This window comes from Sorghum bicolor, chromosome 10 (assembly GCF_000003195.3).
Source record: "Sorghum bicolor cultivar BTx623 chromosome 10, Sorghum_bicolor_NCBIv3, whole genome shotgun sequence".
NCBI classification, from domain to species: domain Eukaryota; kingdom Viridiplantae; phylum Streptophyta; class Magnoliopsida; order Poales; family Poaceae; genus Sorghum; species Sorghum bicolor.
Genome location: NC_012879.2, coordinates 54,478,392 through 54,495,381, shown reverse-complemented (window position 1 = coordinate 54,495,381; position 16,990 = coordinate 54,478,392). Strand labels below are relative to the sequence as shown.

The 16,990-nt window shown below is 46.7% G+C and overlaps 2 protein-coding genes across 4 annotated transcripts; one reads left to right on the top strand and one right to left on the bottom strand.

The window, feature by feature from the left end:
* On the top strand, positions 1,780-5,756 carry LOC8058390 (probable LRR receptor-like serine/threonine-protein kinase At4g37250). Its single transcript, XM_002438675.2, has 2 exons — positions 1,780-4,183; positions 4,755-5,756. Exons 1-2 carry the CDS (start codon positions 2,317-2,319, stop codon positions 5,489-5,491), a joined length of 2,604 nt encoding a protein of 867 aa, XP_002438720.1. The 5' UTR covers positions 1,780-2,316; the 3' UTR covers positions 5,492-5,756.
* LOC8058389 (glycerophosphodiester phosphodiesterase GDPDL7) lies at positions 8,529-16,957 on the bottom strand. 3 transcript variants are annotated; one of them, XR_002448366.1, is made up of 10 exons: positions 14,268-16,957; positions 13,848-14,144; positions 13,517-13,626; positions 12,892-13,393; positions 12,617-12,661; positions 12,247-12,534; positions 12,006-12,145; positions 11,379-11,856; positions 10,896-11,295; positions 8,529-8,853 (listed from the first exon to the last, which is right to left on the bottom strand). XR_002448366.1 is itself a non-coding variant. In XM_021449178.1 (9 exons), the coding sequence occupies exons 1-9, from the start codon at positions 14,389-14,391 to the stop codon at positions 10,994-10,996; spliced, it is 2,286 nt and encodes a 761-aa protein (XP_021304853.1). In that variant the 5' UTR covers positions 14,392-16,957; the 3' UTR covers positions 10,755-10,993. The 3 variants fall into 3 exon arrangements, 1 of the variants encoding a protein (XP_021304853.1); XR_002448367.1 differs by lacking the exon at positions 8,529-8,853 and adding an exon at positions 8,867-9,504; XM_021449178.1 differs by lacking the exon at positions 8,529-8,853 and having other exon boundaries at positions 10,755-11,295.

Genomic DNA, 16,990 nt, shown 5'->3' with positions numbered 1-16,990 from the left:
TTCACTGTCGTCGTCGTCTGACCAACACCTAACTGAGGACTTTACGTCTAAAATTTTTTTGGATTTAGTTACTATATCATTTTTATTTTTGTTTGTATTTAATAATTAGTGTCTAATTAAAAACTAACTATGTTCAAAAAATTCATCTCGTGGTTTACAGGTGAACTGTATAATTAGTTATTTTTTATTTATACTTAATGTTTTATATATGTACAACAAAATTTGATACGATGGAAAATCTTAATTTTATTTGATTTTTGGGTGAACTAACAAGGCTGAGACACGGGAACAGGAGCTAGCAAAACGGTAGCAATGCACAAAGCTGCGCGGTGCGTGCATGGGCACATGCATGCGTGGGTGGCCACCATTACACATTTTGGTTTGGTTGGCATGGGCGCACGTATGCTGATGCATGCATGCATCAAGATTCGATCTCCTGGGCCTCTCCCTCTCGTCCTCCAACTCCTTTTCACACTAGGGCATTTTGTGCAGTAACGTGACAACCGAGTTTTCCTCTTCCCAGGGACCCCCTGCACTGATGGCACTGTAGTAAGGGTTTATGGAGAAATCGTCTCGCATTCATTGCAGGACGATCATCCCGTCCATGCATTTATTCCAGAGGACCCCCAATGCGAATAGGGCTAACGGCCGTGTTTAGTTCCGGAACCAAAAAATTTCTCGGCATCGTTTATTTATGGTAATTATTATTCAATCATAAACTAATTAGATTCAAAGGATTCATCTCGTAAATTTCGACTAAGCTGTACAATTAGTTTTTATTTTCATCTATATTTAATACTTCATACATATGTCTAAAGATTTGATGTAATAAGAAATATTGAAAAATTTTAGATTTTAGGATGGAAATAAACAAGGCCCCCAGTGTGTTCGTGATGATGGCAAATTGGTAAGGTTGTCTTGTCATCGATCGTCTGCCGGCCAGGTTAGGCCTTGTTTAAAAATCTAAAATTTTACAAGATTCTCCGTCACATCGAATTTTAAGGCACATACATAAAGTATTAAATATAAATAAAAAGAATAACTAATTACACAGTTTCCTATAAATCACGAGACGAATCTTTTAAACCTAATTACTCCATAATTAGACAATGTTTGTCAAATAAAAACAAAAATGCTACAGTATCAAAATTTAAAATTTTTTTGCATCTAAACAAGGCCTTATATAGCCTGTTATATTACTGTTATATAATTTTATTATTTAAGTTACATGCCTGTTATATAATGCCCGGTAGGCGGAGGAGGGGAGCGGCAAGTGTAACTGTGCATGAAAGCGGCAGGCAGCTGCCCGGACGTAGCATTAGCATGCAGCGTTGAAGTATGAAAGAAGTGTCCGTTTCCTGTCCAAAAGATTCGGTTTTTTTTTTAAAAAAAAAAAAGAAACGAGACGAGAGACGACCAGGCACTCGTCCGGTACAGTACCAAACTCAAGGCGCTGATCTAACTGAAAAAAAGAAGAAGCCGTCGACGTGTACACCCGTCACTTTCATTTGTTTTTCCCCTGCATCAGCACCCACAACAACACCACACATGATTAAAGACAAAGACCACGTCGTAATATCCGCGAAACTAATCAAAAGCATCGCGCGCCCGGCCGGTCGGCGGGCCGGCGATGGTGACCCGAGCGGCCGAGCCGACCGACCGGAGGAGGGCACGCACGGCAGTCGGCAGGTCGAGGCTCAGCGTCACGCTTTACGATGCCATGATCCACGCCACCACACCACACGACGGCCCCCCTAGAGCTGCACAGCTGCCTGCTCCTACTACTTGCCTGCTACTGCATCCATCCATCCATGGAGACGGACCGGAGCAGTCTGTCTCACCTCGGTAGTAGTATAGGGAAGCGGAGCGAGGTCAGAGGCGACAACGACGTGTGTACTGCATGCCGGCTGCCGTCCGGGCCCGAGCCAGAACTCGAAATTCTATAGCGGCCGGCCACGGCAGCTCAAAACCGGGGGAGATTTCACGGCCTCGGCTTCCCGTTCCCACGCCCCACGCGGCCACCCACCCGGCGCCTGGCTTCTTTATTCCGCTCCCCGCCAGCATCACATGCCATTGCCAACCTCTCCTCCCTGCTCGCACCGAGGCCTCTCCCTCTCCACCTGCTGCTGCTCCTCCGGAGCCCTGACCGCGAGGGGAGGGCGCTGAGCTACCACGGAAGCCGAGGCCGAGGGCGGGTCGGTCAACGCTTGCTGTCCAGCCGAGGAAGCTAGGGGCCAAGGAGGAGCTAGGAGGGTCGAGGACGGACATGCTAGCGCCGGCGCTGGCCGTCTAGGAAGCTCGCTCGCCGCAGCGGCAATGGATGGGCGGAGGAGGGGCGGCGGCGGACCTGCGGCGGGAGCGGTGGGAAGGCTGCTGCTGCTGCTGCTGCTTCTCGCCTCGCTGTGCGCCCGCTCCAGTGGGCTCAATGCCGACGGGGTGCTCCTCATGGCCTTCAAGAACGCGGTCACCGCGGACCCGCTGGGCGCGCTGGCCGGCTGGAGCTACAGCGACGCCGCGCCGTGCGCGTGGAACGGCGTCGTCTGCAACGGCTTCCCGCAGCCCGACGCCTCGCCGGCGGCGGTCAACGTGACCTCGGCCTCCGTCGACGGCAACTCCGCTCCCGCGCCCGCGCCCAACGCGGGTGGCGGGCTCGGCGCGTCGCTGGCGGCGGCCACGGTGTCGCGGGTCATCAGCCTGGTCCTCCCCAACGCGCAGCTCTCGGGCACGCTGCCGCCGGACCTCGGCCGCGTCGACCACCTGCGCCACCTCGACCTGTCCGGGAACAGCCTCGGCGGCGGCCTGCCGGCCACGCTGCTCAACGCCACGGAGCTCCGCGTGCTCTCGCTCGCGGGCAACGCCATCTCGGGCGAGCTCCCGGACGCCGCGGCCTACGCGCGCGGCCTCCAGGAGCTCAACCTCTCGGGCAACGCGCTCGCGGGCCGCCTCCCCGCCGCGCTGTGTAGGCTGCCGAGCCTCGTCGTGCTGGGGCTCGCAGGCAACCGCCTCGGCGGCGAGCTCCCCATCGGGGGCCTCGGGACGTTGCAGCTCGTTGACCTCAGCGGCAACGGCTTCAACGGCTCGCTCCCGTCGGACTTCGGCGGGGCACGGCTGCGCCTGCTCAATGTCTCGTCGAATAAGCTCGCTGGCGCGGTGCCGACCGAGCTGGCCGCGCTCGTCCCCGCGAACGCGACGGTGGACCTGTCGCGGAACAACTTCACCGGCGCGATCCCACAGGCCGGCCCGTTCGCCGCGCAGCCGGCGGCGGCGTACGAGGGCAACCCGAACCTGTGCGGGCCGCCGCTCAAGCAGGCGTGCTCCATCCCGTCGTCGCTGTCCAACCCTCCCAACGCCACCGACTCGCCGCCGGCGTTCGCGGCCATCCCCAAGAACCCCGCTCGTGCCCCGCCGGGAACCCCGGGTCAGCCGCCGAGCGAGCAGGATAAGCTTCGTCCCGCGGCCATTGTGGCCATCGTCGTCGGGGACATTGCTGGCGTCGGGCTCCTCTTCATGCTGTTCATGTACGCGTACCACGTCAGGAAGAAGAGGCGGCAGCGTCGGGAGCAGGAGGATCCAACGCCGCCGATGCAGCTGAAGAGCGCGAGAGGATTCGACGGCGGGGTCAAGACGCTTGACATCGCCGGAGGCAAAGAGGAGAAAGCGTCGACGTCGACGGGGTGCTGCATTGGCCGCAGGAACGACGGCTCGGACAGCTCCGAGTACTCTGCGTCATCGGACGGCGAGTCCGACGACGAGGAGGACCTCAAAAAGAGAGGGAGCTTCATCGGCCGGAGCACCCCGCAGGAGCATGGCGGCAGCAAGAAGCACAGTCTGCCCCAGCAGCAGCAGGCAGCCCCCGCGCCTGCGACGCTGGTGACGGTCGACGGCGACGGCGAGCTCGAGATGGAAACGCTGCTCAAGGCGTCGGCCTACATCCTCGGCGCCACGGGCTCGAGCATCGTGTACAAGGCCGTGCTCGCCGACGGCACCGCGCTGGCCGTCCGCCGCATCGGCGAGAGCGGCGGCGCCGAGAAGCTCAAGGACTTCGAGGCGCAGGTGCGCGCCGTCGCCCGGCTCCGGCATCCCAACATCCTCCGGCTGCGCGGCTTCTACTGGGGCGCCGACGAGAAGCTCCTCATCCACGACTACGCCCCCAATGGCAGCCTTGCCAACATCGCATTCAGCAGTAAGTTCCTCCGTCGTCTATTTTGCGTTGCCACATTCAGCACTAACTTTCATTCAGATACTAAAAAATCGCATCGGAAAGGTGCTTGATTTGACACCGACATCTTAACAGAACTCGTGATACACTCTCACCTGTACAGTTCATAACCTATAATCATTTGCGAAGTTGGAGTCTTTGGCTGCAACGGCTTCAGTCCTATGAAAAGATGGCACTTTACTGATTGTACGTGCTGCAGCTTAAATGCGCATAGTAGTAATGATCCATCTATTGTCTAGAGCTTAATCCTACTGGTCGTAGGTACTGATAGTGCAAAAAATAAAAAAACATGTCATTGCTCACACAAATCATTGCAATTTTGCGTGAAGTCTTGAAGAACTGTCCTTGGTTGCTTGAGTAGTTGCAAAATTACAGATCAAGCAAAATACTGAAAGAACTGTCCTTGGTTGCTTTGAGTAGTTGCAAAATTACAGATCAAGCAAATTACTGAAAGAACTGTCCTTGGTTGCTTGAGTAGTTGCAAAATTACTCCACAACGCAATGACCGGATGATTTTGCTGCATCTGTTCTGCAGGGCGGTTCGGGTCGTCGTCGCCGCTGCACCTGAGCCTAGAGGCGCGGCTGCGGATCGCGCGCGGCGTGGCGCGCGGGCTGGCGTACATCCACGAGAAGAAGGGCGTGCACGGCAACCTGAAGCCGAGCAACATCCTGCTGGGCGCGGACATGGAGCCCTGGATCGGGGACCTCGGCCTGGACCGGCTGCTGTCGGGCGAGGCGGCGTCGCACTACCGCGCGGGCGCGTCGGCGCGGCTGTTCGGGAGCAAGCGGTCGATGCACTCGACGAGCAGCCTGCCGGACCTGTCCCAGATGCCCGGGCCGGGCGCGAGCCCCTGCGGGTCGGCATCCGCGGCTGCGGCTGCGGCGGCGTCGTCGTCGTCGGCCCCGGCGCCGTACCAGGCGCCCGAGTGCCTGAAGAACCTGCGGCCCACCGCCAAGTGGGACGTGTACGCCTTCGGCATGGTGCTCCTGGAGCTGCTCTCCGGGCGGGTCTACTCGGAGGTGGAGCTGTGCCAGTGGCACGCGGGGCTGGTGGCCGCCGAGGAGCACGGCCGCGTGCTCCGGATGGCCGACCCCACGCTCCGCGGCGAGGCCGACGGCAGGGAGGACGCGCTGCTGGCGTGCTTCAGGATCGCCTTCGCGTGCTGCGCCATGGCGCCCGGCAAGCGGCCCTCCATGAGGGACGCCGTGATGGTGCTCGAGCGAACCACGGCCGGCGCCGCCGCGAGCGGCAGTGCCGCCGCCGTTCCCTGAGGGGAACGAAAAAAAAACTGACCTTGTAGTGAGTGCTTGTAGTCGTTACTGATCACAATAATCTTACTGCAAGTGCAAGGACGGTGGCGGTGATCACCGGCGGCGAGCTTGTTTGTTAGGGCGTGTACGTAGATCTGTCACTAATTTTGGAGGTACTGCGACTGCGAGAATTAATTAACCTACTAATCCTCTGTGTTTTGTGTTTGCGTTTGTGATCGTGAATTTGAAAGCCATGCATATGCTGATATGCATATTAATTCCTTTTTGTGATCTTTGCGTTTGCGTCTCCATGGATGGATCTCGTGACCTGTCCTTACTGTGACAGTGACACTACTGTCTGGTGATCACACCATCAACGGTTCTGATCGACCAAATCGTGATGGTTCTTGAACCTGCCATGAGCCGGTTCAGTGCACCGGAGCCGGAGCTGGAGGCGCGCTAGCAGCCACCGGCATGTGTCTCCGTGGTCCGGCCGGCCGGCGCGCGGACGCGACGAAACCGTGGTGTCCCGCCATGTCTGCTCCGGCGGTCCGCAGCAGCAGCGAGCAGCGAGCAGGGAATGCAGTGGTCTTCCTCGTATTCCTTTGCTACTTTTCACCGTGCCGTCGCCATGGCCCATCATGGCGTCGCCTTCCTCGAGACGGAGACGGAGACGGACCACGGGCGTGAGCGAGCAAAGCAGAGAGTATAAACTTCCTCTGGGGGTTAGGGAAGCAGCGGCGTTTAGTGCTTCGAGCATGTAACAGGCGGCCGTGTCGGCCGGGGTTTTTTCTGCCGGCCGCGGCCACGTCCTGCTGCACTGCTCGTCCCTACCGCCGCCCTCGCCTCGTGGCACGTGATTGCCAGAGCTTAGCCAGTAAGCACGGGTTGCTTAGTCCTAAGTCCTAACCCAGACCCAGCTAGTGACAGGTTAACATCCAGTTCACTGCACTGCATCCATATGCCCCGGAAATAAGCTGAACATTACTCTGTATATGAGATAAAAGGTTCATGCAACGGCATGCGTCCCCAATGACATGTTTACTGTCACAGCTCACATGCTGCAGTAGAAAAATGGAGTGGTATCAGTATGCAGTCAGTCAAGGAAACGCTTGTGAAACAAGCTTGGTTCGTAAAGCAGGTCAGCGTGCGTTAATTAATGGTCAAGGCTCGAAGAGAATCACAAGAAGAGTGCAAGTGTGACATGCTGCATCTGCATGTGTACTGGAACAGCAGCCTTGACAAACAATCCATCCAGTTTCGTGGTACAATTGTACTATAAGCGAAGAGGGTAAATTACAAGATAAGATAATGGATTATCGTAGCCTCTGTCAGAAATCCAGCATACAGATCTATACTATCAATATCAGCATTATCTTGCATTAGTTTACAAGAAGTAGTACAGCATTACGAGCGATTGAAGCTTAAAGCAGATCTAGCAGCATGTGTAACCTTGCTGCCACTCAGGGTGAGCAAACCTGGAGAAAACAGAATAAAGAAAACCAAGAACTCCTGCATACAAATCTACAGGGCACAACTCAGGGTGCAGCCTCAACAATTACTCCCTTAGTATCGGATTAGAAGTCATTTTAAGTTTGGATCAAACATTGGAAATATAAATCATCAATAACTTTTAAATTGTTGAATTTGCAAATGTGAATTATATAAATAGATTTGCAAATGTGAATTATATAAATTGAAAAATACTTCATTAAAGTATACATATATTATTTTTTCTAAATATCTTTATAAAAATAAAATATCAAAGTTGTGTTTTGGAAATAGTGTCGCTGTCCTAAACGACTTCGGTAGGAAGGGAGTACATAAGGGGCCGTACAGAAGCATTACCTTGATGCAGACATTCACCATAACTCATCAGATCAGGCAGCTGTCTGGCGTTGCTAGATCCAGTGCTCCATGTTAAACCCTACAGGCATCTTCTGCCTACGCTACCAGGTGGTCAAACATGACGTTGCCTTTGTCAGCTGATCTGGGGCTCTGTTGGAATCATCCTGGGGTGATCTTGGATTTAGGCCTTGTTTAGGTGCAAAAAGTTTTTGGATTTTGACACTGTAGCATTTTCGTTTTTATTTGACAAACATTGTCTAATTATGGAGTAACTAGGCTTAAAAGATTCGTCTCGTGATTTACAGGTAAACTGTGCAATTAGTTATTCTTTTTATCTATATTTAATACTCCATGCATGTGCCGCAAGATTCGATGTGACGGAGAATCTTGTAAAGTTTTGGGTTTTTGGGTGTATCTAAACAAGGCCTTAGTACTTGATCACATGGTTCCTGCAGCCACAGTTCATACATGATCATGTGAAAGGCCATCATGTGGGATGGCAGGTGAATGCTACTCGACATCCTTCTGGACTAGCAATTACAGGTGATTACCAAATTTGATGGCTTCCCGTCTTAACAAAAAAGAAGAAGAAAAGAATGGTGGCCTCTTATAGTTCTACATCGAAACATCAGGATCTATGTTAACAAAATGCCAACCAAATAAAAGGTAGTCAAGAGAACAACTGGAATCAGATAGAATACAACGAAAGAACATTAGTTACTCCCTAGTGATAGTTGTGACGCTAGTGTGCTACTGATTTGCCAGAAGGGACTAAACTCATGTGTCACTCTGTTGCTAAAGATAAGCATACGTTAACCAGAGACGTGTGTGAAAGCAATGAACTCCTTAGTTCTAAACTTAAAAAATACTCTTAGGCCCTGTTTAGTTCCCCATCCAAATTTTTTTCATCCATCTCATCGAATCTTTGGACATATGTATGGAACATTAAATGTACATAAAAAATAAACTAATTACACAGTTTGGTTGAAAATCGCGAGACGAATCTTTTAAGCCTAGTTACTCCATGATTAGCCTTAAGTGCTACAGTAACTCACATGTGCTAATGATAGATTAATTATGCTTAATAGATTTGTCTTACAGTTTCCTGACGAGCTATATAATTTGTTTTTTTATTAGTTTCTAAAAACCCCTCCCGACATCTTTCCGACACATCCGATGTGACACCGAAAAAATTTTCATCTCCAATCTAAACAGGGCCTTAGCTGGTAAACATCACTCCACTTCAGTACAGTTGTAAACCTCCTCCAGTCAAGGATGTCATAATGGTCTGACAAAATAACTTTAAAAAATAGTCTGACAAAATAACTGAAATCGTGGTTATATGATTAGAAAATAAGACAATGACAACTAATAGTGGATTGAATCAGATATACAAGCGCTATTAACTTGGGAACCATCAGGACATATACAGAACTAGGTCTGACAAAATTGCTTCTGCTAAACTACCTGTATCATTCTCCCAAATTTGTGCTAAACGAATTGCAGTGGCCAGGCCCCTAAAACCAAGGACCGTCCTGTCTCCATTCAAAAAGTAAGAAAAAGTACTTCAGTAGTTTATAGAATACTGTTATAGCCATATGAAGAATAGTAAATTTGTTAACAATATGCAAGAAGTGCAAGCAGAAAGTATCATCTCAATATGTTAGCAATGCCATTTCCTCCTGCAGGAAGAGCCAATGGCTGCAATAATTGCCGAAGAGCAACATCCTTGTGCAGGATGTAGCCAACATTACAGATTGGCCTTTGATAAGTTTTTCACAAAGAAAGTCCGCCTTTCAAGTGCTCTCACACGAACATGTCACACGTAATGCGACAGAAATGGTCAGCTCCAAGTGTACTGCTTCAGTAAGGATAGCATAATGCTGAACTATAATTGTCATATTCTCAAATGACATGCCTGTCAAATTACTTCATGTTGCAGCCAAGTGCCCTAAAATTTAAAAGAAATCATAGTCTAGAAGTGCCCAAAGACACTACTGTAAATAACGGATGACAAACAACGGGGTGAAATGGGAACTTTTTTTTTTGAAATAAAAGGTAGGAGCTCTGCTGCTCAATTAAGTAATGGTAAAGAAGTTTATGTACAGAAGGCACCCCCTGGCGCCACACATTACATCCTAGGACCAGAACATACAGGCAAGTTGCACCGCTACTGTTAATTCACCCTGGAACAGGAACATGAAAAATCACAATATAGAAACCAAATGGCACTCTGTGCATAAATTCATCAGCACTGCACAGATCTGAAAATCATATCCTATCTCATAGTGATAGCACATTTTCACAATCCAAAAGCACTTTAACTTTAGTTCAACAATGAGATGCATGAATTAATTGATTGCCTATGATAGCCAATGAATTCACATCCCATGAATCCCCGAATTCACATAACAGAACTATAAGACGGAAGCAGTGGGCAGCATTGATGTTATAGGACTGTTTAGCTTGTTCGTCAAGCTGCTCAAATCTTCTCCTGTTCTAAATTCTATAACTTGATATATTCCTTTCCAAATTCAAACGATCCAATGGCAGATCATTTCTAAATTTATGTACAGATGTTTCGCATTAGTTTTCATGTATTAGAGGCTTAGAGCACTCCTACACGGCACATCACTTGCTGCACGCAAGAAACAACAACGAACTTGCTATCCTCTTGCCTAATAGGCAAAGATCACCAAGGTCGAAAGGATTGAAAAAGTCAGTCATTCACAACCACTGATGAAGGATTCCTCGAAAAGTTAAGGATGACACAGATAATCAACCATTTTACAACTATATGTAACACAGCAAATCCCATAAACACAGTACACAGTAGATGCGGTCAGGGTCGTCAGTGCAAAAGTGGCCCGTGGATGTTCTGGAAGAAGTACGCAATAGAGCACGAGGGCGAATAGGAGGAATACTTGTGGGACAGCGGCGGGGAGGCGGCCAGCCATCCCCAGAGAGGAGTAGCTGGCGGCGTCATACAACTTCTCATGAAATACATTGATCCAAATTTATTCTAATCAAACTCTCTTTAACTAAATTTATGAGGAAAACTAATATCATTTTCGATATCAAAGAGATATATTGTAAAAATGTTAATATTATAAGATTGTTCAGCTTAGGATAACTCAAAATCTATTATATTTCAGAATGGAATAAGTATAGATAGCAAAAGCGATGTGACCCAAATAGAATTATAGAATTCAAGTTGGCAAAGGCTCTTGGAGTTGCTCTGAGATCCCAATTCACACCCCTTTTAGGACTTAACACACATAAATCTGTCATGGGAGTGGCAGGAAACAAGCTATCCTTCAAGCAAAACCAAAATTTGCCGATATGCCTCTTTCATTTTAGTAATGCATTTAAAATGAAACTGATGGCAAGCATCCTGTCTTTATGCAAGTCACTAGCATTTCTAAATTTGCAATAATTCCTGGAAACGAATTTGTTGTGCAAACTGCAGCTCTGCTATATATATAGTATGTTACTCGTACAAGTCTAGCATCGAAATTTTAAAAAAATCCTAATCTGTGTGTCTATGTATATATGCAATTGTAGATTATAGTGTTACCTGCTTAAAGTACATTTTCTTGCTGTATAAATCAGCCCTGATGGGAAGGGTCAAAATGCTGAACAAACCGCATGCAGTTCCAGCACCCAGGCTTCAGATTACTTAGAGCTCGTTACCAATAACACAGAAAGTCCGATTGCCAACAAGCAAAGACCAGAGCTTGCAGTGGACACCCTTGCACCACTGGTAGTGCTGGAACCATTCGAAGATGCTGAAGCTCCAGGGGTACTGATGGTCACTGGTGGCAGCGGTGGGTCCACAACATCGGCAGGTTTCAGCACTGGCGCTGGCCCCTGCGCCGGAGGCAGTGCACTGGGGTCTGTCAGTTTGAGCAAAGACCCAGGCTTTGCAGGCATGATCGTGTAGGTCAGGTTCTTACTGAAGTCACTGCATGGGCTCCCTACATTGCATTTAAAAGCAGAACCATGCTGGTAAAAATATGGACGCTCAGGAGTTCAGAATGTTACGCTGGCATATACTCACTGAAGTACTCTGCTGCCGTTGCAGGGAATTCGGTCACAATCCCATCAGCCATCAGAGATGAGTACGTCACGATCTCAACCATTGGGTTAGCCCAGAAGTCGAACCCAAGGTTCATGAACTCGTTCCTGAGCAGCCCGACATACACCGATAGGTTTGCGGCATGCATCTTGTCGATCACATCAGTGAACCGCAAGAGGAATGATCCCTGCGCCTGGACAACTGAGCCCCGAGTGATGGACACAGCGCTCGCGAACTTGGCCATCTCCTCCACGGATGCCTTGGACACATCGCTGATTGCGTTGCCGATCTGGAGGACGCGCTTGAATGCTGGGAACTTCTTGAATGCTCTGAGCACGGCGGAATCGTCCGATGCGATGAGCACCTGCTGCCTGGTCTCTTTGTCATAGCTGGCATTGATAAGTGCGCTGGAGACAGCATCCACAATGTCAATGCCTCTGGTTGCAAGGTATGGGGCATTCTGCAAAGTATGAGACTTGAAATGTAAAAGCGTCCATGATTTCTGTAGCCCTACTGATCAGGTTAGTTAAGACTCATATTTAGGTTCAGTGCAAGTCTAATCTGCCAATTACAATGGGAGTAAGAATGGATTCAAGAAAGCTTACTTACACGAACATCGACTAGTACACCAGAGATGTTGTTGCTCTTTGAGAAGGCCAGGAAATCAACTAAAGTCATAAGTTTCCCACTGTTCTTTGCTGCTGGATTTCTTTTCAGTCCTTCTTGATTGTATGGGCCAACAAGATCAGCTTACGGGACAAAACCAAAATGGAGGTGTTAGCGTGGAACATGCTAACAGTTTGAACCGAGAAGCAAGAACTTGTTGCAAACCAAATGGAATGATACTTACGCTTTAGAGTTTGGATCTCACTCGATAGAAGATCAAATGCGAAGATGCCAGACCCATTCTGTATTTCATTTACAGTAGCAGCTTTTGTCGAGAACACTGTTGCTGCTGTCGTCCCTTTTGTAAGATCCGGGGAGTCCAAGCAAAAGGGCACTGCATCCTTTGACATCTGTACTGAACAGTCAATTATATCTGCACCGTCTTCCACTGCTTGCTGGTATGCAAGGTCGGTGCAGCCAGGGAATAAGCCACACGCACCATTGTGGGTGATGATCAGTGGTCTGGTATCATCTAGCCAAGTTCAGATATTAGTGCAGTGCAATATTGCAGAATATCTCAATTAGGGCTAGAGGTTAAAAGACAGATTTCTTACTTCCAGGAGGAGGAAGAGAGCTGTCCTTAGTATGTGCTAAGCAAGCTACAATATAAGAATAAGAAAAACAAAAGAATCTGCAGAGGTTAGAGAGTGCATGATAGAATCAATGATCACGTCAAATCATAAGAATCATTGCAACTTCTCGAGCATGAAGTGATCAAAAATCATACTTCCTACTCTTATGGCATAATTTACTCTTCAGCCATGTAATAGTCTACACCGAACTACTTTTGAACAACAGTTTAGCTTTTTCAACATGCAGTCGTCCTTACCAATGGCTGCTGAAGCTGTGGATGGGAAGTCAGTGAGGACACCATCAACAGAGAAGTCAGAACTATCAATAAACTGCAAGTACTCAGCACTAGGATCATAGCTGTAGTTGTAACTTGAAATGAAATCATTGCCAAACTTAAATGCATAAACCTCCAAGTCTAGGCCATGAGCATCTTTCACCAAAGTAGTAGCTGGCTGCAAGTACTGATCCTTGTTCACAGGCCAAATGTAAGTCTTGGGGACGAGAATTCCTGAGGCAAAAGCCTTGACAGATTTTAAGTCCTTCAGAATGGTTCCATAAGGTTGTTTTGTGGAAGGCTCAATGAGTTGTTGATCGAGAAACCGAAAAACAAGCTTCACATTGCTTTTCCCAAGCTTCCCACTAAGGCTTTTCAAGAATCCAACTTCAGGTGAGGAGACATAATTGACACCAAATTCTTTTGCTTTAGATGATATGTACTCTTCGATATTTAATTTGTGATCTAGGAAGAACTGTCCATACTACAAACAGGAAGGTAAGAACAGCTATTAGCAGGAGTATAGTTCAGTGGGAGGAAAGAGTGTGAAACCAACATTCCAAATTCAGGGGAAGAACTATATAGCTAGCAGTGAAATCATGTTTACCTGTATATTAATCCAAAGTTGAGGAGGGTGGAGTTCTACGACATCATCAATAAGGCTAATTCCCATGGTGCCATCAAATATGCTTGGGCGGGACAGAACATTCTGGATCACTACAGGATGGTCAGAGTGTGACGTACTAAGTCAATACTGTTTGGAGATTAGAAGAGAAGTTTCACAGTTAAAAACCTATTAATAATCACTACAGGATGATCCATAAGGGAAGGAAACTGAAACAATCCCTTTCTTATTTTTTCATGAAAATCTTCAAGCATACAAAAAAAAAGAACATCACAAGCTTCTTGAGAAGTTACTCAAGTCATTTTTTACTTACATGTGACATTGTCCATTAGCTGATTTGAAGTGAAGTCGACTGAAAACCATCCGTGCAGGCCGTCTCCATTCACTTTGTATGTCTTGTCATTCTTAGGGAAGACCTTAGCTATTAGCGTTGAGTCATCAAGTGCCAAGCCAGTCTTGCAGAATCCAACGTTGTCACTTGAAAGTTGTAAATCACAGAAAAGAACAACTTCAGGCAGACTATTCGACAGGGCAAACTGGTACCCGAATTGGCTTGAATCAGGGAACAGCCCAGAGTACCCACCACGAGCTATGACTAATGGAGGGGCACCTACAGAGTAAGAGGGTCAGCAATAATGCAATATCATGCGGTGCAATGCATCGAGTACATAGGATATGTTCAATCAAATAACTTTGTACAGAAATATAACACGTTAGCTGTTAGCATATTTACCACTTAGAGTCTGCCATTTCTGTACTGGATCCTTCAAAGCAGCACTAGTTCCATGAAGCAATAGCAGGAAAAGAAACATAAGAGGATATATTACTCCCATTTGGTTGCGAGGAGCATGCTGCATTTAAAATAGTTCTGTGAGATGCACATATGGAAGAGCTGCAATTGAGAAGAGAAAAGCATTATGCACAGACATTAAAACACTGCACCTGCATCAGATGAAAACTGAAACATTTTTCATAACATTAACCCAACATTTATTGATACAGTGAAAAATTAGTAAAGCAAGGAAAGAAGCATCCCTGATCGATGGAAAAGCACATAAACCCAAATGATCATGCTACCTAAGGGGGCAACATAAACCCACCCAACACTTGAGCATACAAACAGCAAGGTATGAGCATTATGCCTTTAAAGATTTTTCTGGAAATAAGAGAATTATAAAATTGGAAGAAAAATGGAAAACAACCTCAGAAAGTTGAAATCTCTAAATAAACAAGCTAAGGAAAGAAAAAATTCCTACCACACATGAGACTTTGACTTCTTGACAAATATCCACCAAAACTACAGAAGAAGGGTTGTAAACTCTCCTGCTAGATTGTGGAGAAGAGGCATGAAGGGTCTAAACTCTCAATTCTAGATTGTGGAGAAGAGGCAAAAGAGTAGATTCAGCCAAGACCAAACAAAACAGTGCTATAAATAAAGTTCTCTTAAAACGACAGCCACTGGTTGCGAGCGTTAGCCTAGAAAACTACTTGCACAGAAAAGTAAATTATTCAGTATCTTCTTCTCCTGCAGAGCACTGAAGAGATAGATCAACAACTCTATAATAAAATACTTATGGGTGGTTCCTCTGTGATTATTCATGATGTCAGTTGTTACACAGTTTCTAGTATATGTCTTAAATGCTCACTTGCTGAATTAAATGTTCCAGGACCATTTATGAATTAATGAATGTTTCAAACCTTCATATAGAAACTTTCCTCCTAGTAAATTCCTCAAAAAAGCAAGAATTGAATTAAGCTTACCGCAATATATTCCTCATAACTGATTCTTTAGCACCCTCAGTGATCTCTATATTCCACCTCAGCCACCAGCCGTGTGGCTTCCGTAACTGTCAGGATGGCTGCCAATGCCACGCTCTTCCCGCAACAGAGTGAACTGTCACCCTGCTGTTAGTATGTTACCTGCCTTGGTAATGACATCCCCATTGCAATGTCCTGGATGTCTCAACTGCCATTGTCCTTGTCACTACCTCCCAGTTTTAGCAACAAGTCGGTGGCCATATATGTCCACATAATCAGGATGACGAGTCATTGTTGCTAAAAACTGGGAGGGAATGCCCAGATGAATTTTGCTAACTTTTACAGCATTACCACCCTATCACCTAAACCCACATCGGCATGTTTTGTGGAGGGGAACAAGGTCTGTTGCTTGTCTGTGCGAAGGTACAAGGTTGTAAAAGGAACTTATGCAACAGAACAAGAATACAGGCAGGTGGAGAGAAAACAGATCGAATACAGAACTGGTACGATGAATTACGACCAGAAACTGAACGCTGCTACATATAAAAATGTGTGTCCAGACTTGGAAAGAAAATTATCAACAAATTGTATCATGACTAGCATCTTGATACTATTGTATTCCATAGGAAACAATTATCTTTTTCAAGAATCAAGAACTTTAAAATACAAAAAAAAAAAAAATACTGTGTCAAGCATGGAGTTTTCATATGATGGTAATATGGGATCTGCTATTTTTCTGGACCTTGCAGATTCATAATTTTACTGAGAGAACTTAAATTAATAGCATATCCAAGAATCACCTTGGAAATAATATAACAAGCAGCCTGGAGATCTGAAAGCCTACAAGTGTTAGAATGGTTGGAAACACTGACAAATCAAGTTCTCAGTTCTCAACCAAAAAAAGACACCTTGATGAAACTTCAGCTAAGCGTTATTAAGAAGTATATTTGTCAAATTTTGAACAAAACACTACAACACAAAGAACTGGACAAACCAGCTATAAAAAAAACATCAATCATATGCCATCAATTGCAAAGGTCAGGAGCATCCTTTGAGGTCATACATTGCATATTAGCAAATGATAAACCACAAACTACACCTTAGATGCATATTCTAGTAGGCGCTGTTCAGTGGTGCAAGTTTGGAGAGAAAATAGTGGACAGTGGAGTAACAGAGTGTTAATCCTCAAGCACTTCTTTTTTCCAATGGAGACAGTGGCACGGAGCTCATTATTGACTGAAGTTAATCAAATATTGTGTTCACTCACATATTAAGGTAACATTTATCAGTATCCTAGTAATGTCTCAACGCTGAGAATTATGGAAGCCCTCCACTCACCTGGTGGAACCAAGGTTATACAAGAGATGAATTTATGTCAACAGCACTTATTACCACACTGTATTTCCCAATGAAATTGTTCTTTTTCATTATTATTGATGACTTGATGTAACATAGGCACGCAAGAATAAGAAATTTATCAGCTTTATCTCCACTACGGTGATCTATCCAGCTTACGATTAAGTTGGCAGCACTGTAACTCACCATGGCAAGAGCCCCATCTAGAATAGGAATTTTATGCACAAACTTGACAAATACAACAGGGACAAAGAAATCATCAAACCCAGAATCACCAGGGCATAGAAGCTTTCACATTTAGACACCTAACTGTTCTGTATGTGAAACTCAGTGGATGAACAC

Excerpts from the sequence above, each read along its gene's own strand:
- LOC8058390 (XM_002438675.2), top strand. The coding sequence starts at position 2,317 with ATGGATGGGCGGAGGAGGGGCGGCGGCGGACCTGCGGCGGGAGCGGTG. Across the intron at positions 4,184-4,754 it reads TGCCAACATCGCATTCAGCA|GGCGGTTCGGGTCGTCGTCG; the intron begins GTAAGTTCCTCC and ends TCTGTTCTGCAG.
- LOC8058389 (XM_021449178.1), bottom strand. The coding sequence starts at position 14,391 with ATGCAGCATGCTCCTCGCAACCAAATGGGAGTAATATATCCTCTTATG. Across the intron at positions 14,145-14,267 it reads GAAATGGCAGACTCTAAGTG|GTGCCCCTCCATTAGTCATA; the intron begins GTAAATATGCTA and ends CTTACTCTGTAG. Across the intron at positions 11,296-11,378 it reads AACGGCAGCAGAGTACTTCA|GGAGCCCATGCAGTGACTTC; the intron begins GTGAGTATATGC and ends AATGCAATGTAG.